We start from the raw sequence: 24,772 nt of genomic DNA on the forward strand, positions 1-24,772 counted from the left end.
CCCCGTCACCGCGTGGGTTTCCTCCCGCAGCCCACAGATGGACCGGTCCGTAGGTTAATTGGTTATTGTAAATTGTCCCAGTGATTAGGCTGGGGTTAAATCAGGGTTGCTGCGTGGTGTTCTACAGAATAAAAGCCCAGGTTGTGCGCCACCTACTGCAGCCCCTGCGCTATCCGTGAAGCGTAATTCGGTGGGTGGGCCTCTTTTTCCTGCATTGTCACCAAGTCTCCGACCACACGTTACCTGGTTGGTGCGGTTAAATTCTGCTTGGTAAGCAGCCCCTGGCCAATAATGGTAGGTGACCCAGCATAGACCTGCGGGCTCACTTTCCTGGGCTCTTTACCACTCAGGTTCATTGTGGCCACACACTGAAATCTGTGATGGCACTCATTATAAAGAATGTCCCAATATCCTTTTGTAAAGCATTTTCAATGACATTATATGAAAAATGCTCTATCATTACAACTGTGGGCTTTTCCCACCATATCCCTGTGTGTGTTGGTCACTGACAAATTCCTTGTGCCTACGATTTGCTGCTCTGCTGCTAAGTCTCTTTGAGGGTTGGTGACCTTGAAGAAATTTAAATCTTCTCTTCGACGGGAGTTCGGTAAGACTCTCTCACTGCTCCCTCTCTGATATGTGCTGCCCTCTGATTGTTCAACCATGTGCTCACCCAGACCCAACACCACAGCCACGAGCCCCTCCTGGGGATCTCCTATCAGATTCCTCCCTTCACCTTTCACCCCCACCCTTCTTCTTCCATCACCTTCCAGACAGCCTCCTCATCACACCCCACCCTTTTATTCTGACATCCTTCCCCTTCCTTCCCAGCCCTGAAGGCGGCTCTCGGCCCGAAACGTCAATTGTTTGTTCATCTCCATAGACGCTGCCTGACTTGCTGAGTTCCTCCAGCATTTTGTGTGTATTGCTTTGGATTTCCAGCATCTGCAGACTCTCTTGTTTATCAATTTCACTGTTTGCATCAACATACTCATGAGAATTAAATCAGAAGGCAATCATTTGCAAGTTCCTTGTCATTCTTTGCCTGTTTATATATAGTATTTTGTAAATTCTATTGTATCTTTTTTCCAGTAAATGCCTACAAGAAAATGAATCTCGGAAGTTTATGGTAACACCTATGAACTTTAATAATAAATTTATCTTGAACTTTGAGGACGTGCAGGCTGCGTGCGCGGGGGACGGTGGGAAGGTGATGTCTGTGTGCGGCGGCGGGGGGGGGGGGGGGCAATCCGCATGCAAACCACTGCTGGGCACGTTATATATTGCTTGGCACTTCGAGGAAATGAATACTGTTTGCTACTCCTCTGTCTCAGCTCAAATAGTGTCCACACCTGGATTCAGACATCATAGACCCTCTCTCCACAATCATATTTATTTCACAGAATGCAGCCTCCGATAGTATCAGACTTTATTGCTTCGTTCGACTGCTCTGATTTCACACACTCAACCTGTAACCAGCTTACCTTGCAAGATTGAAAGAGTCATCAATTATCTGGGCTCTGTTTAATACCGGTATAACCTAGAAAATAAAACAAAAACACTTCCTTTGAAAGGTACAGTGACTGCCCAGAGCTAGAGACTGTTCAGTTACAGTATGAACGGCTCCACCTTGTAGTGTAGTGAGAGGTGGGCACAGCACTGACCACTGGCAGTGCAGTGAGAGGTGGGCACAGCACTGACCACTGGCAGTGTAGTGAGAGGCGAACACGGCACTGAACACTGGCAGTGTAGTGAGAAGTGGGCGTGGCACTGACCACTGGCAGTGTAGTGAGAGGTGGGCACAGCACTGACCACTGGCAGTGCAGTGAGAGGCGAACACGGCACTGAACACTGGCAGTGTAGTGAGAAGTGGGCATGGCACTGACCACTGGCAGTGTAGTGAGAGGTGATCACGGCACTGACCACTGGCAGTGTAGTGAGAGGTGGGCGTAGCTCTGAGCACTGACAGTGTAGTGAGAGGTTGGCATAGCTCTGAACACTGGCAGTGTAGTGAGAGGTGGACACGGCACTGAACACTGGCAGTGTAGTGAGAAGTGGGCGTGGCACTGACCACTGGCAGTGTAGAGAGAGGTGGGCATAGCTCTGACCACTGGCAGTGTAGTGAGAGGAGGGTGTAGCTCCGACCACTGGCAGTGTAGTGAGAGGAGGGCGTGGCACTGACCACTGGCAGTGTAGAGAGAGGTGGGCATAGCTCTGACCACTGGCAGTGTAGTGAGAGGTGGGCGTGGCACTGACCACTGGCAGTGTAGTGAGAGGTGGGCGTGGCACTGACCACTGGCAGTGTAGAGAGAGGTGGGCGTGGCACTGACCACTGGCAGTGTAGTGAGAGGTGGGCGTGGCACTGACCACTGGCAGTGTAGAGAGAGGTGGGCGTGGCACTGACCACTGGCAGTGTAGAGAGAAGTGGGTGTGGCACTGACCACTGGCAGTGTAGAGAGAGGTGGGCGTGGCACTGACCAGTGGCAGTGTAGTGAGAGGAGGGCGTGGCACTGACCACTGGCAGTGTAGTGAGAAGTGGGCGTGGCACTGACCAGTGGCAGTGTAGTGAGAGGAGGGCGTGGCACTGACCACTGGCAGTGTAGAGAGAGGTGGGCATAGCTCTGACCACTGGCAGTGTAGAGAGAGGTGGGCGTGGCACTGACCAGTGGCAGTGTAGAGAGAGGTGGGCATAGCTCTGACCACTGGCAGTGTAGAGAGAGGTGGGCGTGGCACTGACCAGTGGCAGTGTAGTGAGAGGAGGACACTGAAAATGACAGCAGATAAGAACCTGCCTGGTTGGGAAATACTTTGAACTATACTGAATGGCAAACCACACACCGAAGCTGGTGAAAGTTATCTACATCGATGCACTGTGTGATAGAGCATAGAACAGTACAGGCTATTCAGCCCGAACTTTGTGCCGACTTTTTAACCTATTCCAAGATCAACCTCACCCTGCCGTCTCACATGGCCCTCCCTTTTCCTATCATCCATGTGGCTATAGAAGAATTTCTTCAATGTCCCTAATGTACCTGCTTCAGCCAGCACCCCAGCAGGGTGTTGCACACACCCACCACGCTCTGTAAATAGCCTGCCTCTGAGCCCTGTGTGTACCTTCCTCCAATCACCTTAAAACTATGCCTCGTTTTCCCCCCGGGGAAAAGACTCTGGCTGTCCACTCAATCTGTGTCTCTTATCATCTTGTACACCTCCTCTCATCCTCCTTCTCTCCAAAGAGAAAAGCCCCAGCCCAGTCAACCTTTCTTCATAAGACATCTGTCTAATCCGGGCAGCATCCTTCCCTACACAGAGACTGGCTCTGGCCTCAGCTTCCTGCATCCGGATTCTCCTGGTGTCTCTGAAAGAGGAGCTGACGTGGTAGTGTAGTGGTTAGTCCAACCCTTTACTAGTTCAGCAAGCAAGATGATAAGAGGCATAGACTGAGAGGGCAGCCTGAGACTTTTCCAAATCGTCGGTGAGGAGTTTGTACGTGTGGTTTCCTCCGAGTGCTCTGGATTCGTCTCACATTCCAACGGGGTACCGATTATTAGCTTAATTGGCCACATGGGTGGGCTGGCTGCAATTCCAAACAAAAACATTCCTGTCATTCCATCAGCCTTGCTTCCTCCCTGCTGAGGGCCCATGTACTGAGGCGATGGCACCACCAGCTCCCGAACCATCACAGCAGGCAGAGCAGGTGCACTCACCTTGTGGTTGGTTTCCAATTGTTTGATAAGGTTCTTCCAGTTTCTCTCATCGTAGTTCACGCGGTAATACCCAACAACGTCAATATTGGCCAGCACCCAGTCTGTCCCAGTGGATATCATCCCTTGCTTGGTGTCTGCATGGGGACAGAAGTGAAAAACTGGAAACTGAAATGCTCCCATCTTCAAAAGGCAAAGCCTCAAAAAGGCAGCGTCCGTCAGCAAGGGATCCCCATCACCCAGGACATGTCGCACAGTCACGGGGAGAATGTACAAACTGATTACACACTGCACCGGGTAATTAATCATCTAATTTACAGTTTCTGTTATTCTCTATTGCAGTGTAGGGCTGCTGCAAAGACAACATGCCAGTGATATGGAAGCCAGTTCTGATTCTATCCGTTTACTGTAACCGTACTGAGGTACAGTGAAAAGCTCCTACAGACCAGTTCATTGTGGCTGATTCGAGAGGGCATAATTTTAAAGCAACTGGTGGAAAATGTGGGGGGTGGGATGTCAGACACAGAGAGTGGTGAGTGCCAGGGGTGGTGCTAAAAGGCAGATACATTAGGGACATTTAAGAGACATTTAGGTACAAACATGGATGATAGAAAAATGGAGGGTTATGTGGGAGGGAAGGATGACATTGATCTCGGAGTAGATTAAAGGGTCTGCACTGTTCTATGTTCTGTTGCACAGTGCGCTGAGGTAGAAGTATGAGTAGCAGCTACAGAGAGAGTGCCGTACGGGGAGACAATAAAGTGCAAGTCTCTGAGTTCGTGTCCAGCTTGTCATGCTAGGGAAGCCTTTATGCTCTCATAACAGCGGGGAGAAGCTGTCCTCAAGTCTGGTGGTAGGAGCCTCTGGGCTTTTGCATCTGCTGCCCAGTGGGGGGGGGAGAATGTCCGGGGTGGGTGAGGTCTTGGTGAATCTGTGCAATACTCTGCCACGGACTGTGGTGGAGGCCAAGTCCGTGTGTGTACTTAAGGTGAAAGTTGATTGTTTTCCTGATCGGTCAGGGCATCAAAGAAGGCAGGTGTGTGGGGGTTGACTGGGATCCGGGATCAGCCATGATAGAATGATGGAGCAGAGTTGACGGGCTGAACGGCCTAATTCTGCTCTGCTGTCCTCATGGTCTTCTGAGTATGCTGGCTGCTTTACTGAGGCACCAGAAACCGACGAAGGGCCGACACGAACTGGCCCTCTAGCAGACCATTTCTCAGCCTTTTCTCCTCGGAGCAACGGAGGATGAGGGGTGACCTGATAGAGGTGTACAAGATGATGAGAGGCATTGATTGTGTGGATAGTCAGAGGCTTTTTCCCGGGGCTGAAATGGTTACCACAAGAGGACACAGGTTTAAGGTGCTGGGGAGAAGGTACAGAGGAGATATCAGTGGTAAGTGCATGGAATGGACTGCTGGCAACAATGGTGGAGGCAGATACAATAGGGTCTTTTTAACAGACTTTTAAATAGGTACATGGAGCTTAGTAAAATAGAGGGCTATGGGGTAAGCCTAGTAATTTCTAAGGTTGGGATATGTTCGGCACAACTCTATGGGCCGAAGGGCCTGTATTGTGTAGGTTTTCTATGTTTCTACCAAAGCCCCACAGTCCATCAGAAGTCCAGAAATCAAAGCTCAGTGGTCAAAGCCAGGAGACTGGAGGTGCAGAGAGCTGACATGGGGTTGGAACTGTCAGTGCATGGGAGAGAGGAATGAGACCTGTTTTGCTGTTGTTGTTTTGTTGCTTGGTGTGTTCCGTGTTGTTCTGCCGAGCGTTGTGGACATGCTGTGCTGGCGCTGGAGTGTGGGGTGACCCTTGCGGGCTGCCCCCAGCACGCCCTTGGGTGTGTTGGCTGTTAACACAAACCACTCATTTCACCGTGCACACGTAAATAAATCTGAATAAAACCCGAATCTCTACTTGAAATATCACCTCTCTTTCCTCTTTCACAACTGCTGCCCAACCTGCTGAGTTTCTCTGACACGTTCTGACAGATTGGGCAAAGATACCTTTCCGAAATCTCAACAACCTGCTATCAGGTTGTCATCAGTCACACTGAGAGCAGATGGTCTCAGGCCTGGAATGTCTCCACGTCCCAAATCAAAACCTCGGCCTCTCCCACGTCCCACACACTTGAATGGTGACGGGGCACACAGCCCATCAGGCTTGATAGGAGAGGATGGAGGTATTTCACATGTCGAAGGCACTGATCAACCCACATGTGCCATAGTCTGGCTGAACGCACTGTCTCTTTCCCAGAGCATCAACAACCAGAAGATACAGGTTTAGGGTGAGAGGGGAGAGACTAAATAGGAACCTGAGGGGAAACTTCTTACCCCCGAGTGTGGTTAAGCTGCAGGAGAAGGTGTGGCTGAGGCAGGTAAAGTAACAATGTCTGAAATTTAAAAGTCCTAAAGAAGAGTCTTGGCCCAAAATGTTAATTGTTTATTCATTTCCATTGATGCTGCCTGACCTGCTGAATTCCTCCAGCATTTTGTGTGTTGCTCTAAACTTCCAGCATCTGCAGAATCTCTTGCGTTTATGTTTGGATAGGTAAGTGAACAGGAAAGGGTCAGAGGGATGCCAGTGCATGGGATTAGTTTCGACAGGAATGTTGGTCAGCATGTAATGGTCTGGGCCAAAGGGCCTCTCTCCCTGCTGAATCTCTCTGAGATTTCCCGGCAGAACAGATTCCCAGCACCACGTCATGAACCCTGGGATGTGCATCAGATGGCTGCCCTGGAGAGAGGCAGACCATTCCACGCCTATGGCAGGAGGGAAAGGTGAGGGGTCACGCCAGAGAAGGCACACTGTCCAAGGGGATTACCTCATGAAGGGGTCACACCTGAGAGGCAACTCTGAAGGAAACAGCAAATTTCTGCAATGAGGGGTCTTGAGGATGTGTGGGTAGGTGCCCCACTGCCCCGGTCAAGGAAGGGGGGGCAAGAGAGAGTGAGAGCAACCGAGGGGGCAGGTGACGTAGGGAGGGGCAAGGGATGGAGGGCGACTCAGGTGACAGAAGGGAAGGTGGGTGATGGAGGAGGGGGCGAACAGGCCACGGGGTGGGGGGGATTGACTAGGCGGAGGGAGGGGGGGGGGGTCGAACAGTCGACAGAGGTAAGGGGCTCGACCAGGCAACAGGGGGGGTTCTGATGGACAGCTGATACGGTTGGTGTAGACCAAATTTGTCCCTCTTGCATCCCTCTGCACCCCCTCTACCGGGAGGTAGAAGTTCCTACTTGTTGAGTGCGTACCTTCCTTTTCCAGTAACCAGGTTAAATTGGCTTGTGAATTAGTCTTCATCCACTGAATTGGCACAATCCAGACGTAACTGGAAGAGAAGAGGCAACGGAGCCTGTTATTGATCGTGACAACTGGCGTTTTCCTGGGAACTGAACCCTGATCACAGCTTGGGATGTCCTCCACGGCTCGGCCACCAGAAACTGGGTCCACTCCAACCACATCGCCGACCCCCAGACAGGTACATCGCAGACCCCCAGATGGACACATCACAGACAGACACATCACAGACAGCCAGACAGACACATTGCAGACCCCCAGATGGACACATCACAGACAGACACATCACAGACAGACACATCACAGACAGCCAGACAGACACATTGCAGACCCCCAGATGGACACATCACAGACAGCCAGACAGACACATTGCAGACCCCCAGATGCACATATCACAGACAGCCAGACAGACACATCGCAGACCCTCAGATGAACACGTCGCAGAGCCCCTCCCTCTGCACAAAGACCTTGAACTGGCAGTTTGGATGTCCGGGTGAGACCAGGTGAATGTTCCTTGGCTTTGCCTCACTCTACCTGGTCCTGTTTTTCATGGCGCCAGAAACCAGAGTTCAATCCCTGCTGATCTCTGTCAGGAGTCTGAAAGCTCTCCTCATGACTGCGCGTTTCCTCCGCGTGCTCCAGTTCCCTCCCATATCCCCAATATCGTTTCCTCCGCGTGCTCCAGTTCCCTCCCATATCCCCAATATCGTTTCCTCCGCGTGCTCCAGTTCCCTCCCATATCCCCAATATCGTTTCCTCCGCGTGCTCCAGTTCCCTCCCATATCCCCAATATCGTTTCCTCCGCGTGCTCCAGTTCCCTCCCATATCCCCAATATCGTTTCCTCCGCGTGCTCCAGTTCCCTCCCATATCCCCAATATCGTTTCCTCCGCGTGCTCCAGTTCCCTCCCATATCCCCAATATCGTTTCCTCTGGGTGCTCCAGTTCCCTCCCATATCCCCAATATCGTTTCCTCCGCGTGCTCCAGTTCCCTCCCATATCCCCAATATCGTTTCCTCCGCGTGCTCCAGTTCCCTCCCATATCCCCAATATCGTTTCCTCCGCGTGCTCCAGTTCCCTCCCATATTCCCAATATCGTTTCCTCCGGGTGCTCCAGTTCCCTCCCATATCCCCAATATCGTTTCCTCCGGGTGCTCCAGTTCCCTCCCATATCCCCAATATCGTTTCCTCTGGGTGCTCCAGTTCCCTCCCATATCCCCAATATCGTTTCCTCCGGGTGCTCCAGTTCCCTCCCATATCCCCAATATCGTTTCCTCCGGGTGCTCCAGTTCCCTCCCATATCCCCAATATCGTTTCCTCCGCGTGCTCCAGTTCCCTCCCATATCCCCAATATCGTTTCCTCCGCGTGCTCCAGTTCCCTCCCATATCCCCAATATCGTTTCCTCCGCGTGCTCCAGTTCCCTCCCATATCCCCAATATCGTTTCCTCCGCGTGCTCCAGTTCCCTCCCATATCCCCAATATCGTTTCCTCCGCGTGCTCCAGTTCCCTCCCATATCCCCAATATCGTTTCCTCCGCGTGCTCCAGTTCCCTCCCATATCCCCAATATCGTTTCCTCTGGGTGCTCCAGTTCCCTCCCATATCCCCAATATCGTTTCCTCCGCGTGCTCCAGTTCCCTCCCATATCCCCAATATCGTTTCCTCCGCGTGCTCCAGTTCCCTCCCATATCCCCAATATCGTTTCCTCCGCGTGCTCCAGTTCCCTCCCATATTCCCAATATCGTTTCCTCCGGGTGCTCCAGTTCCCTCCCATATCCCCAATATCGTTTCCTCCGGGTGCTCCAGTTCCCTCCCATATCCCCAATATCGTTTCCTCTGGGTGCTCCAGTTCCCTCCCATATCCCCAATATCGTTTCCTCCGGGTGCTCCAGTTCCCTCCCATATCCCCAATATCGTTTCCTCCGGGTGCTCCAGTTCCCTCCCATATCCCCAATATCGTTTCCTCCGCGTGCTCCAGTTCCCTCCCATATCCCCAATATCGTTTCCTCCGGGTGCTCCAGTTCCCTCCCATATCCCCAATATCGTTTCCTCCGGGTGCTCCAGTTCCCTCCCATATCCCCAATATCGTTTCCTCCGCGTGCTCCAGTTCCCTCCCATATCCCCAATATCGTTTCCTCTGGGTGCTCCAGTTCCCTCCCATATTCCCAATATCGTTTCCTCCGGGTGCTCCAGTTCCCTCCCATATTCCCAATATCGTTTCCTCCGGGTGCTCCAGTTCCCTCCCATATTCCCAATATGTACGGGTTAGGGTTGGTGAGTCGTGGGGGTGCTGTGTTAGTGATGCTCGCCGGCTGCCCCCACACATCCTCGGAGAGTGCTGACTGTGAATGCATTTCACTAAATGTTTTGGTGTTTCACTGTACTCGTGACAAATAAAGCTAATCTTAACAAAATGCTCATTCACCCTGGGGGACGTGAAGTGGCGCAGTCTCATTCAGACAAAATGTGTACAGGAATTGTATATATCAAAGTCTAGATTGCTCTCTCCCAGTTAACAGACTTACTTAAATATTGACGGACGCGTCACATTTGAATTAGGATCAAGAAGAAAATGTTGCTGGTTGATTTTTCCATTATTTGTATCGATGGTGATCACCGGGAAACCCATCTGTAGTGTCCATCGATTCATTATTACATTGACCGTCCTTGGCAGCTGGACCTTCCCGTCTGCAGCCTAGAACAGAAAGTTCCCCTGTTACAGGGAGGTGTACACGTGGCCTGAGACCAGCATCGCTCCGGGTCCCTGTACAGGAGAGGGACCATCCTCTCCACACACAGCCAGGCAACTGTGTCTCTGGCACTGGGCTGCTGGCCCCAGTTCTGTGAGGATGGGTTTACCCTCTTCTCACCCAGCACCGACTCAAGCCTCTGACCCAACTCACCCATGTGACCAAGGTCAGTCTCGTCCCTCTCTCTGGTCATTTGCTGCTCTGGAATAGGGTTTTCCAGCTTCTAGCAACCCCTGATTTAACCACAGGACAATTGACAATCACCAATTAACCTACTGGCTGGTACGTCTTTGGACTGTGGGAGGAAACCCTCATATTCCATGGGGAGGATGTGCAGACTCTTTACAGAGAGCGGAATTGAACTCTGAACTTTGAATTGTGAAACAGGACTAGCCACAGGGCAGAGTTCGGGTAAAAAAATGGCTTGAAACTGTGTAAAGGGAACAGCCGGGACTGGAAAATGGACGATCTGGAGACATGATAAACGTGAGTTCGTCTGCCATGGAGACTGAGACGGGCAGAGGGGCCGTGACCTCAGTCACCTGACACTCAGACCCAGACCGGGTTTTTACAGGGAGTCACATTTATCACTGAAAGTACAGACCTGCTGGAGCTCATCAAAGAGATTGGAGTACACAGTGTTGCCGTAGGAATATTTCGTGAGGTATTCCTGTGTGGAAAGAAAAATTGGACAAGGTCAGCAAACTGCTGCAGATTTCAAATCAGTTGCTTCGATGTACAGTCTGGACTCTATACAAGTATATTTTATAGGTCTCATTTATGCAAGGACTGGGCCTCAAGCTACAGTGTCCCTGCAGTGGGGGGTGCGGGAGGAGTGTGGAGTCGGGCCCGGTGCACTCCACCGTCCAGGCTGCAGTCTGGTGCTCCAGTGTTCGTGCCACGGGTTTTGGATTCCTTTACCGAGTGATTGTGATGCCATGTGTGCTTTGTGCTGTGTGTGACTGTTGGTGCTGTGTTTTGCACCTTGACTCCATAGTAACACTGTCTGGTCTGGCTGTATTGATGAGAGGTTAGATGCGGCTAAATGACAGTAAAACCTGAATGGAATTGAATCGAAACAAGTCAACTTGAAACTTACTTTCAGGCCAGAAACAAAGACTTCCTCCGTGAGGAAGTTGGACAACATGCGGAGAACTGCTCCTCCCTGCAAAGAAACCAATGCAGTTCGTCATCAGAATGTTAGTTACACAGAACACTGCACTATCTGCTCATAAGGTATGGAGCAGAATTAGGCCATTTGGCTCATCGAGTCTGTCTTGTCAGTTTATCATGGCTGATCCATTTCTCCCTCAGCCCCCAACCTCCTGCCTTCTCCCATATCCCTTCTTGACCTGACCAATCAGGAATCTTTCAACCTCTGCCTCAAATATACCCAGCTGCCTGTGACAACAAGCTCCACAGATTCACCACCATCGGCTAAAGAAATTCCTCCTCATCTCCGTTCTAAATAGGCATCCCACTATTCTGAGGCTGTAACCTCTGGTCCTAGACTCCCCCACTACAGGAAACATCCTCTCCACATCCACTCTATCTGTGTCCTCTGGTCCTAGAGTCCCCCACTAGAGGAAACATCCTCTCCACATCCACTCTATCTGTGCCCTCTGGTCCTAGACTCCCCCACTATAGGAAACATCCTCTCCATGTCCACTCTATCTGTGTCCTCTGGTCCTCGACTCCCCCACTATAGGAAACATCCTCTCCACATCCACTCTATCTGTGTCCTCTGGTCCTCGACTCCCCCACTATAGGAAACATTCTCTCCACATCCACTCTATCTGTGTCCTCTGGTCCTAGACTCCCCCACTATAGGAAACATCCTCTCCACATCCACTCTATCTGTGTCCTCTGGTCCTCGACTCCCCCACTATAGGAAACATTCTCTCCACATCCACTCTATCTGTGTCCTCTGGTCCTCGACTCCCCCACTATAGGAAACATCCTTTCCACATCCACTCTATCTGTGCCCTCTGGTCCTAGACTCTCCCACTATAGGAAACATCCTCTCCATGTCCACTCTATCTGTGTCCTCTGGTCCTCGACTCCCCCAATATAGGAAACATCCTTTCCACATCCACTCTATCTGTGCCCTCTGGTCCTAGACTCCCTCACTATAGGAAACATCCTCTCCATGTCCACTCTATCTGTGTCCTCTGGTCCTCGACTCCCCCACTATAGGAAACATCCTCTCCACATCCACTCTATCTGTGTCCTCTGGTCCTAGACTCCCCCAATATAGGAAACATCCTCTCCACATCCACTCTATCTGTGTCCTCTGGTCCTAGACTCCCTCACTATAGGAAACATCCTCTCCACATCCACTCTATCTGTGTCCTCTGGTCCTAGACTCCCCCACTGTAGGAAACATCCTCTCCACATCCACTCTATCTGTGTCCTCTGATCCTAGACTCCCCCACTAGAGGAAACATCCTCTCCACATCCACTCTACAAATTCCCCCTCCTGTAATCCAGCACCTACCTGACTTTCCCAATCTATCTGCATATTGAAATCCCCATGACGTTGCCCTTTTGTAACATTGCCCTTTTGGCATGCATGTTCTGCATCCCGTTGTAATTTGTCGAGCACGTCCTTACTGCTATTTGAGGGGTTTGTAATACAACTCCTATCAGTGGGATTTTCCCTTGCAGTTCCTTCACCCTATCCACAAGGATTCAACATTTTCTGACCCTACGTTGTCACTTTCTGAAGATTTGATTTCATTTTTCCCCAACGGAACACCACCCCCCACTCTGCCTGCCTGTCCTCTCGATACAAGGTGTAACTGCCCAGGGAAAGACCCACCTTGCTGTAGGAAATGGCATCAAACAGCTCATTGATCTGGGCAGGCGTGTTTATCTCTTCCTCCTTAGATGAGAGAGGGTGGGACGACGCCAGCGCGTCAACAGCCATCACTCGGTAAACATCATTCAAGACCGTTAGCAGCGTCTGTCAGTGAGAAGAGAGAGCAGTGTGGTGAATCAGTTACTGTCCAGGAGACAACACACACCAAACGCTGGAAAAGAAGGGGGAAGACACCAGAATAAGACAGGGGAGTAAGGAGTGAAGGCTGGAAGGTGACGGGAGAGACCAGGTGGGGAGGGGGGAAAAGAAGTAAGAAGTTAGGAGGTGAGAGTTGCAGAAGGAGAGGAGAGTGAACCATGGGAGAAAAGGAAGGAGGAGAGACACCAGAGGGAGGTGAGGAGAAGGGACGGAATGAGAGGGAACCAGAGGGAGGTGAGGAGAAGGGATGGAGTGAGAGGGAACCAGAGGGAGATGAGAAGGGACGGAGTGAGAGGAAACCAGAGGGAGGTGAGGAGAAGGGAAGGAGTGAGAGGGAAGCAGAGGGAGGTGATGAGATGGGACGGAGTGAGAGGGAACCAGAGGGAGGTGAGGAGAAGGGAAGGAGTGAGAGGGAAGCAGAGGGAGGTGATGAGATGGGACGGAGTGAGAGGGAACCAGAGGGAGGTGAGGAGAAGGGAAGGAGTGAGAGGGAAGCAGAGGGAGGTGAGGAGAAGGGATGGAGTGAGAGGGAACCAGAGGGAGGTGAGGAGAAGGGACGGAGTGAGAGGGAACCAGAGGGAGATGAGAAGGGACGGAGTGAGAGGGAACCAGAGGGAGGTGAGGAGAAGGGATGGAGTGAGAGGGAACCAGAGGGAGGTGAGGAGAAGGGAAGGAGTGAGAGGGAACCAGAGGGAGGTGAGGAGAAGGGAAGGAGTGAGAGGGAACCAGAGGGAGGTGAGGAGAAGGGACGGAGTGAGAGGGAACCAGAGGGAGGTGAGGAGAAGGGACGGAGTGAGAGGCAACCAGAGGGAGGTGAGGAGAAGAGAAGGGAAGGAGTGAGAGGGAACCAGAGGGAGGTGAGGAGAAGGGACGGAGTGAGAGGGAACCAGAGGGAGGTGAGGAGAAGAGAAGGAGTGAGAGGGAAGCAGAGGGAGGTGAGGAGAAGAGAAGGGAAGGAGTGAGAGGGAACCAGAGGGAGGTGAGGAGAAGGGACGGAGTGAGAGGGAACCAGAGGGAGGTGAGGAGAAGGGAAGGAGTGAGAGGGAAGCAGAGGGAGGTGAGGAGAAGGGAAGGAGTGAGAGGGAAGCAGAGGGAGGTGATGAGATGGGACGGAGTGAGAGGCAACCAGAGGGAGGTGAGGAGAAGGGAAGGAGTGAGAGGGAACCAGAGGGAGGTGAGGAGAAGGGACGGAGTGAGAGGCAACCAGAGGGAGGTGAGGAGAAGGGATGGAGTGAGAGGGAACCAGAGGGAGGTGAGGAGAAGAGAAGGAGTGAGAGGGAAGCAGAGGGAGGTGAGGAGAAGAGAAGGGAAGGAGTGAGAGGGAACCAGAGGGAGGTGAGGAGAAGGGACGGAGTGAGAGGGAACCAGAGGGAGGTGAGGAGAAGGGAAGGAGTGAGAGGGAAGCAGAGGGAGGTGAGGAGAAGGGAAGGAGTGAGAGGGAAGCAGAGGGAGGTGATGAGATGGGACGGAGTGAGAGGCAACCAGAGGGAGGTGAGGAGAAGGGAAGGAGTGAGAGGGAACCAGAGGGAGGTGAGGAGAAGGGACGGAGTGAGAGGGAACCAGAGGGAGGTGAGGAGAAGGGATGGAGTGAGAGGGAACCAGAGGGAGGTGAGGAGAAGGGAAGGAGTGAGAGGGAACCAGAGGGAGGTGAGGAGAAGGGACGGAGTGAGAGGGAACCAGAGGGAGGTGAGGAGAAGGGAAGGAGTGAGAGGGAACCAGAGGGAGGTGAGGAGAAGGGACGGAGTGAGAGGGAACCAGAGGGAGGTGAGGAGAAGGGACGGAGTGAGAGGGAACCAGAGGGAGGTGAGGAGAAGGGAAGGAGTGAGAGGGAACCAGAGGGAGGTGAGGAGAAGGGAAGGAGTGAGAGGGAAGCAGAGGGAGGTGAGGAGAAGGGACGGAGTGAGAGGGAACCAGAGGGAGGTGAGGAGAAGGGAAGGAGTGAGAGGGAAGCAGAGGGAGGTGAGGAGATGGGACGGAGTGAGAGGGAACCAGAGGGAGGTGAGGAGAAGGGAAGGAGTGAGAGGGAACCAGAGGGAGGTGAGGAGAAGGGACGGAGTGAGAGGGAACCAGAGGGAGGTGAGGAGAAGGGACGGAGTGAGAGGGAACCAGAGGGAGGTGAGGAGAAGGGAAGGAGTGAGAGGGAACCAGAGGGAGGTGAGGAGAAGGGACGGAGTGAGAGGGAACCAGAGGGAGGTGAGGAGAAGGGACGGAGTGAGAGGGAACCAGAGGGAGGTGAGGAGAAGGGAAGGAGTGAGAGGGAACCAGAGGGAGGTGAGGAGAAGGGAAGGAGTGAGAGGGAACCAGAGGGAGGTGAGGAGAAGGGACGGAGTGAGAGGGAACCAGAGGGAGGTGAGGAGAAGGGAAGGAGTGAGAGGGAACCAGAGGGAGGTGAGGAGAAGGGACGGAGTGAGAGGGAACCAGAGGGAGGTGAGGAGAAGGGACGGAGTGAGAGGGAACCAGAGGGAGGTGAGGAGAAGGGAAGGAGTGAGAGGGCAATGAGAATAGGGAATGACAAGAGAAAGGGGAGGGGGAGAGATTAATGGAAGCTGGAGAAATCATGTTCATCCCATCTGGGTGCAGGATGCTCAGAAAGAGTGTGACGTGCAAACCAAGTGTGGTCTCATCACAGCAGGGTTGAAGGTGGTACCATAGGTGCATGACGTGACCAGGGCTCTCCTGAAAAATTTGGGGCGCCATGGGAACCTTACAGTACACAAAGATCAGGTTTCAAATTCTGCCAGACTGGAAGGAGCTTGTGTGGTCTCCCTGTGACTGTGGGTTTCCGGTTTCATGTGGGGTTAGTAAACTGTGGGCACAATGTGTTGGCACCAGAAACATGGCGACACTTGTGGGCAGCCCAGCACAATCTTCACTGATTTGATTTGACAAAAACAAAGCATTTCACTGGACGTTTCAATGTCCGTGTGACAAATAAAACTGATCTCGTCTTTACAATCTTTCTTTCTTTAGGAGGGCATTATACAGAAGAGAGGAAATTGTGTGGACTAGGTTAAGGCACTAAACCAAACATTGAAATTGACAGGGAAACACCAGACAGGATTGTGTGAGGAATGTCAGGAAGAGGAGTCAGTAGAACATGTAGTTCTGAGTTGCAGGAAGTATGGGATACAGGGAGAGATGATGAGAATTAATCTAAGGAAATTGGGGGTGCAGGAATTCACGTTAAAAGGGTTACTGGGCATGGGTGAGAGAGCACAGGGGTCAGGGTGCTTTTAGCTTTCTTAAGGGATACAGGGTTTTTTTTATATAGGATATGATGGATAAGCAGGAATAGGGTACTAGGATGGCCAAAGAAGGAAGGATAAAGTGTAGAATTAGGGTATTAGGGTGTGTGTGTGTGTGTGTGTGTGTGTGTGTGTGTGTGTGTGTGTGTGTGTGTGTGTGTGTGTGTGTGTGTGTGTGTGTGTGTGAGAGAGAGAGAGAGAGAGAGAGAGAGAGAGAGAGAGAGAGAGAGAGAGAGAAATGGGTGAAGGGATTTAGGATGTAAGTCCACACTCCAAGCAGAAGGTGGCGGTAATGCACCATTAAGAAGAGGGCATTATGGGGTAGTGGCCTTGAATAGTTGAGCTGTTGGATACAACGGTAGGAAGGTTAATACAAAGCCATAGTGAGTCCTATGTGCGGTTCCGGTCTCCGTGTTACAGGAAGGAAGTGATAACGCTGGAGAGGATGACGAGGAGATTTCCCAGGGAGTTGCCTGGGAAGAGCATTTGCACACAAGGAGAGATTGCAGAGGTTAACAGGGAACATGATTACAAAGTGAAGGGTGCAGAGAGATCTTCCCTTCATCACATGTAGAGACTCAGATTCAGATTGAGGGGTCAGAGATGTGCAGAGGATCTAAGGGGGGTGGGGGGGAGATCATCTTCACCCAGGTTAGGGCCTGGAACACACTGCCAGAGACAGTGCTGGAGGCCGAGTCACTCAAGGTGTATAGGACATGTCCTCATCTCACTGCTACTGTCAGAGAGGAGGGACAGGAGCCTGAAGACCCACTCTCAGTTATTTAGAAACAGCTTCTTCCTCTCCGCCATCAGATTTCTACCAGCCCATGACCCCTTAAACATTACCTCACTATTCCTCCTCAGCAATATTTATTTTCTAGGGATGGACAATAAATGCTGGCTTAGCTGGTGACATCCACATCCCATAAATGGAAAAAATTAAACAATATATTTATTTTGCACTACTCCTCTTTATTTATTTTTACTGTAACTTGCATTAATTTGTAATGTGTTACACTGTACTGCTGCCACAAAACAACAAATTTTACAACTACAGTACGTCCCTGATAACAAGCCTGATTCAGGTGGATGAATACAAGAAACTTTCGGACATTGACGGCTGTGTGAGCTGGGTGTGATATAATGGATGCTGATTGGTCAGCAGGGATGTAGTGGGCTGAATGGCCTGTTTCTACCCTCTGACTCTATAATCTGTGCCTTCATTTCTGTTTTTGGTTCTAGCTAGCCAGTCCATTGAAATCCCACAGCTTTCTTGTGCACCTTGTTTGATGGGAGATCTAACGGGACCAGGACAATCTCCAGCCAAGTCTTTCTTTCCTCTTTCTTACTGAATATGATATACGGTGTGCTGTGTGCTGCTGCTCGTGTGTTTTGCACCTTGGCCCGTGAGGAACACCGTTTCAATCGGCTGTATTCATGGGTGGCTGAATGACAATTAAATCTGAACTTGAACTTTTAGCTTCGTCCTCCCCACCCCCACAGGAAAGCACCACCCACAGTCAGAAAATCTCCGCACCAACTGATTCCCCCCCCCACCCGGGACGTTGTAACAATTAACTTCAGAGAGTGCCTCATTTGTAAGATAACAATACGTCAGCCATTACTATTTCATCCTGTACTTCAGTCATTGAACATACCTCTAATTTTAAGGTGGCTGGAGGAAAGTAAGGAAGGATGTCAGAATTAGTTTTTTATTATACTAACTCTGGGAGTGGGAAAGTGGAACGTCCTGCCAAGGATGGTGTAGATACAGATACATTAGGGACATATAAGAGACTCCTAGATAGGCATTTGGATGACACAACAATGCAGGAGGGAAGATATCTTAGAGTAGGTTAAATGTACAGCACAGTATTGTGGGCTGAAGGGTCTGTACTGGTCTATATTCTGTATACTAATACTAGTTAATGGGGTTGTTTGTTGGGGACCTGGAGATTTCAATCTCTCTTGGGCTCAAAAGACTAACTTTATTTGTCACATGTATATCGAAACGTTGGTGTCTGGTTGAATCATTGGGATGTGCTGGGGACATCCCACTACTGTCATGTGGCTTCCAGCACCAACGTAGCACGCCCACAACTTACCACACTGTCCCAATGCAAGGCATCAGGAGCAGGAATACGCAGCTGGGCCCTCAAACCCCTGACAAAAGTTCCGATGAACAAAATCCTTCCATCGGCCTGATCACACCCTATGACCCTGATGAAGGGTCTCAACCCGAAGTATCGATTGCTTATTCCCCTCCATAGACGCTGACCGACCTGCCGAGTTCCTCCGGCATTTTGCAAGTGTTGACCAAACCACTTACTATGTTCCACGACGGTTCGGCGTAATTAGCTCCCAGATATTCAACGTATGAGGCAAAGCCTTCATTCAGCCACAGGTCATTCCACCATTTAAGAGTCACAAGATTTCCAAACCACTGAAACAAAGATTAAAATTAGCGAGTAAGAATTAGCAGAGCGATTCCGGAACAATCCGTATGCACCGTCCCTCATACTAGAAGGTGGAGTCAGGATGGTGCTAAATTACGCCTCCTTCGAGCTCATTTACAGAAACAGCTTAATTTCTACCTTTGGTGTGTCTCCTTTTGCTTTTCAGGGTGGACGGGGTTCTGTTGAGGAGCTACACTCAAACTCTGGTTCCTCACAGTGGTGGGACCTGCTCCTGGGGGCGCACGGCCAGCTGCTTTTCGATATGCCGAAAAGAAGACAAGGGCCCCTTCAGGGTGTGGGGGTTCCGCGGCCATGTGGACGGACTGATTCTAAACCGGTGCCGCTGACTGAGGTGTCGCGGGGGAGAATGGCACACCGGGAGCAGCGGATCAGCCGCCGGAGGTTCTGTACTCGCTGAGTCGCGCTCTCTCTCTCATTGGTGGGTGAGAGATCGTCGCCAATTCTCAGGACTCGGGGTGGGGGGGGGCAAGCAGCTCAACAGTTTAACACCTTAAACCGGTGTTTTGTTATGCCCCCTCGCTGTGAAAGGAGGACACCCCTTTTTCCCTCATCAGGGAGCGAGAGCCTGTGCATGTTGGGTGAATGTTGTACTGCGGATCACAGTCTTCAGTGGGTTGACACGTTGGTACCTGGTGGGCAAGTTCATGCGCGACGACCGTCACCACGCGCTCCTTGTTGCCGTTGGAAGACAGCGATGGATCGTACAGCAGGGCTGTCTCCCGGTACGTGACCAGGCCCCAGTTCTCCATTGCACCGGCATTGAAATCCGGGAGCGCAATCTGATCTGTTGGAACATCAAACAGCGAAGCTGGGTGTGAGGGGGTTAGCAACTCTCATTCCACTGACTGATACTCGGGAATCCGGGCTGCACCTGGAGTGAGCATTCAGGTCTGGCCACCCCGTTACAGGAAGGGTGCGGGGGCTTTGGGCAGGGAGCAAGATGCCACCCAGGTTGGAGAGCAATTGCGATAAGGACAGGTTGGAAAATCTTGACCTGGTTTCTGTGGAGTGGCTGAGACAGAGAGAAGATCAGATGCAAGGTTATGAGAGGCACAGGGAGCTGATATCCTTCTCCTCCAGGGTCAATATGTCTAACACCAGGGGCATGCATTTAAGGTGAGGGGGATGGGTTCAAAGGAGATATTCGGGGCAAAGTTTTCCACAGGGTGCCTGGGGTAGTTGGGTGAGGTAGATACGAGAGGTGTGTTTAAAAGCCTCTCAGACAGGCACATGAAGAGCCATAGAGCATTACCACACACAGAACTTTTAGTCTCTCTAGACCATGTTGACTTGTTATTCTGCTTTGTCCCATCTACCTTACCCGGATCACAACCCTCCATACCCCTCCCATCCATCTACTTATCCAAACTTCTCTCAAAGATTGACTTCCTTCTCAGGTTCCTCTTAAACATTTCACCTTTCACCCTTAACCCATAGTCTCCGGTCCTAATCTCATCCAGCCTCAGTGGAGAAAAGCCTGCTTGCATTTACTCCATCTATCTATCTGTCATCATGGGATGCGTCATATGCCGCAGGTAACCATGGTCTCATTTGTTCTTGGTAAATTTTTCTACTGAAGTGGTTTACCATTGCTGCTTCTGGGCAATGCCTTTACAAGTCGGGTGAGATCCCCCCCAGCCATTATCAATACTCTCAGAGATTATCTACCTGGCATCAGTGGCTGAATAACCAGGACTTGTGATATGATACGACCACCTTACACCTCCTTTGATTGAGACGCATCTCCAGTCATCACCCCTATCTATACCCCACATGGATTTGGACATCTCTATCAAATCTCCCCTCATTCTCCCACACTCCAGGGAATAAAGTCCTAACCTACACAACCTTTCCCAAAAACACAAGTCCTCAAGTCTGGGCAAAATCCTTCTGAATTATCTCTGCACTCTTTCAATATTATTGATATCTTTCCTGGAGGTGGGTGATCAGAACAACACACAATTCTCCAGATTAGACCTTACATAATTTTAACATAACAACCCATCTTCTGTCAATAGTAGCCCGTTCTGATATACATAAAGTCATTCAGCCATTCTCTACGCATTGAATGGAAGGACTTGGAGCATGGGTAGGCAGGAGGAATTAGTTTAATCAGACATTTACTTATTAATTCAACACAATATAACAGGCTGAAAGGCTTATTCCTGTGCTGTAGCAGACTATCGTGTATACTCGTTATCTGGTACCTATCAATATTGACCCTACAGGATATTGACCGTACCGTAAAACAGGATTCTAACGGGATATTGACCCTACGGTCAAACAGGATTCTAACAGGATATTCATCGACAACTATACCCACTAACTCATCTCTCCACGCCTTCCACCATTATTTTATTATTTCCCCTCAAAATCAACTTGTGTTCAGATGCTCCTGTGCCCACATCACCTTACGTACAGACAATCAGTCTATGTACACAACCATCATGTCTAATATTGTTTATTGTGCTCTTATTGAGGGGTGACACTGGGGGGAGTGGAACGAGGGGTGACACTGGGGGAGTGGAATGAGGGGTATCACTGGGGGAGTGGAACGAGGGGTGTCACTGGGGGAGTGGAATGAGGGGTGACACTGGGGGGAGTGGAACGAGGGGTGACACTGGGGGAGTGGAACGAGTGGTGACATTGGGGGAGTGGAACGAGGGGTGTCACTGGGGGGAGTGGAACGAGGGGTGTCACTGGGGGAGTGGAAGGAGGGGTGTCACTGGGGGAGTGGAAGGAGGGGTGTCACTGGGGGGAGTGGAATGAGGAGTGTCACTGGGGGAGTGGAACGAGGGGTGTCACTGGGGGAGTGGAATGAGGGGTGACACTGGGGGGAGTGGAACGAGGGGTGTCACTGGGGGAGTGGAATGAGGGGTGACACTGGGAGAGTGGAACGAGGGGTGACACTGGGGTGGGAGTGGAACGAGGGGTGACACTGGGGGGGAGTGGAACGAGGGGTGACACGGGGGGGAGTGGAATGAGGGGTGTCACTGGGGGAGTGGAACGAGGGTTGACACTGGGGGGAGTGGAACGAGGGGTGACACTGGGGGGAGTGGAATGAGGGGTGACACTGGGGGGAGTGGAACGAGGGGTGTCACTGGAGGAGTGGAACGAGGGGTGACACTGGGGGGAGTGGAACGAGGGGTGTCACTGGGGGGAGTGGAACGAGGGGTGACACTGGGGTGGGAGTGGAACGAGGGGTGTCACTGGGGGAGTGGAACGAGGGGTGTCACTGGGGGGAGTGGAACGAGGGGTGTCACTGGGGGAGTGGAACGAGGGGTGTCACTGGGGGGAGTGGAACGAGGGGTGACACTGGGGGAGTGGAACGAGGGGTGACACTGGGGGAGTGGAACGAGGGGTGTCACTGGGGTGGGAGTGGAACGAGGGGTGTCACTGGGGGGAGTGGAACGAGGGGTGACTGTGGGGAGTGGAACGAGGGATGACACTGGGGGGAGTGGAATGAGGGGAGACAGGGGGGGAGTGGAATGAGGGGTGTTACTGGGGGAGTGGAATGAGGGGTGACACTGGGGGGAGTGGAACGAGGGGTGTCACTGGGGGGAGAGGAATAAGGGGTGACACTGGGGGAGTGGAACGAGGGGTGTTACTGGGGGAGTGGAACGAGGGGTGACACTGGGGGGAGTGGAACGAGGGGTGTTACTGGGGGAGTGGAACGAGGGGTGTCACTGGGGGGAGTGGAACGAGGGGTGTCACTGGGGGGAGAGGAATGAGGGGTGACACTGGGGGAGTGGAACGAGGGGTGTTACTGGGGGAGTGGAACGAGGGGTGACACTGGGGGGAGTGGAACGAGGGGTGTTACTGGGGGAGTGGAACGAGGGGTGTCACTGGGGGGAGTGGAACGAGGGGTGTCACTGGGGGGAGAGGAATGAGGGGTGACACTGGGGGAGTGGAACGAGGGGTGTCACTGGGGGGAGTGGAACGAGGGTTGACACTGGGGGGAGAGGAATGAGGGGTGACACTGGGGGAGTGGAACGAGGGGTGTCACTGGAGGAGTGGAACGAGGGGTGTCACTGGGGGGAGTGGAACGAGGGTTGACACTGGGGGGAGAGGAATGAGGGGTGACACTGGGGGAGTGGAACGAGGGGTGTCACTGGAGGAGTGGAACGAGGGGTGTCACTGGGGGGAGTGGAACGAGGGGTGACACTGGGGGGAGTGGAACGAGGGGTGACACTGGGGGGAGTGGAACGAGGGGTGTTACTGGGGGAGTGGAATGAGGGGTGACACTGGGGGGAGTGGAACGAGGGGTGACACTGGGGGAGTGGAACTAGGGGTGACACTGGGGGGAGTGGAACGAGGGGTGTCACTGGGGGGAGTGGAACGAGGGGTGTCACTGGGGGAGCGGAATGAGGGGTGTCACTGGGGGAGCGGAACGAGGGGTGTCACTGGGGGAGCGGAACGAGGTGTGTCTGGAGGAGTGGAACGAGGGGTGACACTGGGGGAGTGGAACGAGGGGTGTCACTGGGGGAGTGGAACGAGGGGTGACACTGGGGGAGTGGAACGAGGGGTGACACTGGGGGAGTGGAACGAGGGGTGTCACTGGGGGAGTGGAACGAGGGGTGTCACTGGGGGAGTGGAACGAGGGGTGACACTGGGGGAGTGGAACGAGGGGTGTCACTGGGGGAGTGGAACGAGGGGTGACACTGGGGGAGTGGAACGAGGGGTGTCACTGGGGGAGTGGAACGAGGGGTGTCACTGGGGGAGTGGAACGAGGGGTGACACTGGGGGAGTGGAACGAGGGGTGTCACTGGGGGAGTGGAACGAGGGGTGACACTGGGGGAGTGGAACGAGGGGTGTCACTGGGGGAGTGGAACGAGGGGTGACACTGGGCGAGTGGAACGAGGGTTGTCACTGGGGGAGTGGAACGAGGGGTGTCACTGGAGGAGTGGAACGAGGGGTGACACTGGGGGAGTGGAACGAGGGGTGTCACTGGGGGAGTGGAACGAGGGGTGACACTGGGGGAGTGGAACGAGGGGTGTCACTGGGGGAGTGGAACGAGGGGTGTCACTGGGGGAGTGGAACGAGGGGTGACACTGGGGGAGTGGAACGAGGGGTGACACTGGGGGAGTGGAACGAGGGGTGTCACGGGTGGGAGTGGAACGAGGGGTGTCACTGGGGGGAGTGGAACGAGGGGTGTCACTGGGGGAGTGGAACGAGGGGTGACACTGGGGGAGTGGAACGAGGGGTGTCACTGGGGGAGTGGAACGAGGGGTGTCACTGGGGGAGTGGAACGAGGGGTGACACTGGGGGAGTGGAACGAGGGGTGTCACTGGGGGAGTGGAACGAGGGGTGACACTGGGGGAGTGGAATGAGGGGTATCACTGTGGGAGTGTAACGAGGGGTGACACTGGGGGAGTGGAACGAGGGGTGTCACTGGGGGAGTGGAACGAGGGGTGTCACTGGGGGAGTGGAACGTGGGGTGACACTGGGGTGGGAGTGGAACGAAGGGTGTCACTGGACGGAGGGAAAGTGGAACTGGCAGAAAGGAGTATGTGTAAAACCAGTGATGTGAAATGGCCTCAGAGAGACATTCTCTCAATGCCCCTCTACCTTGCTACCCTGCCTGCACTTGTGAATACCCAAAACGCAGCCTTCAGCCTGTGGCCTGTGCTGAGAAAAGGAAAGAACGTGGACTGGGGTGGGAGATGCCATTCTGTCACCGGAATTACTGACTCTGAAAATTCACTCTTCTGCTTTACCTGCACACACCGGCCTGTCACCATGCTGCTGTGAAGTCTGAGCGACAAAATGGCATTTTTAAACAGAAAACAGACACAAAATGCTGGTGGAACGCAGCAGGCCAGGCAGCATCTACAGGGAGAAGCACTGTCGACGTTTCAGGCCGAGACTCTTCGTCAGGACACCAATGACTGTGTTACCAGATACTGTTCTAACTCCATCTACGCACTTACAGGTTATATCAAAACGGGTCCTGACGAAGGGTTTCGGCCCGAAGCATCAACAGCGCTTCTCCCTGTAGATGCTGCCTGGCCTGCTGTGTTCCACCAGCATTTTGTGTGTGTTGTTTGAATTTCCAGTATCTGCACATTTCCTCGTGTTTGCTCGATATACAGAAGTTCACAATTCAGATATTCAGCAATCAGTAACGTTGTGTATGGTCATCTTCCGTAACCGTGATCCATCACCAACTGCACTGTGATAGTCGAGAACCCCCATGTTAAAGACCAGAAATACTTCAGAGTACCCAACCAATAATCACTCCCAGTTCTTCACTGATATCACTATCTTATCTCAGTCT

The 24,772-nt window shown here is 52.5% G+C and overlaps 1 protein-coding gene across 3 annotated transcripts in view; it reads right to left on the bottom strand.

Annotated features, from left to right (window-relative positions):
- Positions 1-24,772, bottom strand: part of LOC132382659 (aminopeptidase N-like) — a 77,945-nt gene that overhangs the window by 16,431 nt on the left and 36,742 nt on the right. For all 3 annotated transcript variants that reach the window (XM_059953093.1, XM_059953095.1, XM_059953094.1), the window contains exons 5-13: positions 19,125-19,279; positions 18,348-18,461; positions 12,576-12,719; positions 10,854-10,919; positions 10,359-10,424; positions 9,530-9,699; positions 6,962-7,038; positions 3,708-3,841; positions 1,485-1,540 (exon numbers count right to left, since the gene is read on the bottom strand). In XM_059953093.1, the coding sequence (XP_059809076.1) occupies positions 1,485-1,540; positions 3,708-3,841; positions 6,962-7,038; positions 9,530-9,699; positions 10,359-10,424; positions 10,854-10,919; positions 12,576-12,719; positions 18,348-18,461; positions 19,125-19,279 (982 nt within the window). The remainder of the gene's footprint in view (positions 1-1,484; positions 1,541-3,707; positions 3,842-6,961; positions 7,039-9,529; positions 9,700-10,358; positions 10,425-10,853; positions 10,920-12,575; positions 12,720-18,347; positions 18,462-19,124; positions 19,280-24,772) is intronic.

Source organism: Hypanus sabinus, chromosome 28, assembly GCF_030144855.1.
Source record: "Hypanus sabinus isolate sHypSab1 chromosome 28, sHypSab1.hap1, whole genome shotgun sequence".
Classification (NCBI taxonomy): Eukaryota; Metazoa; Chordata; class Chondrichthyes; order Myliobatiformes; family Dasyatidae; genus Hypanus; species Hypanus sabinus.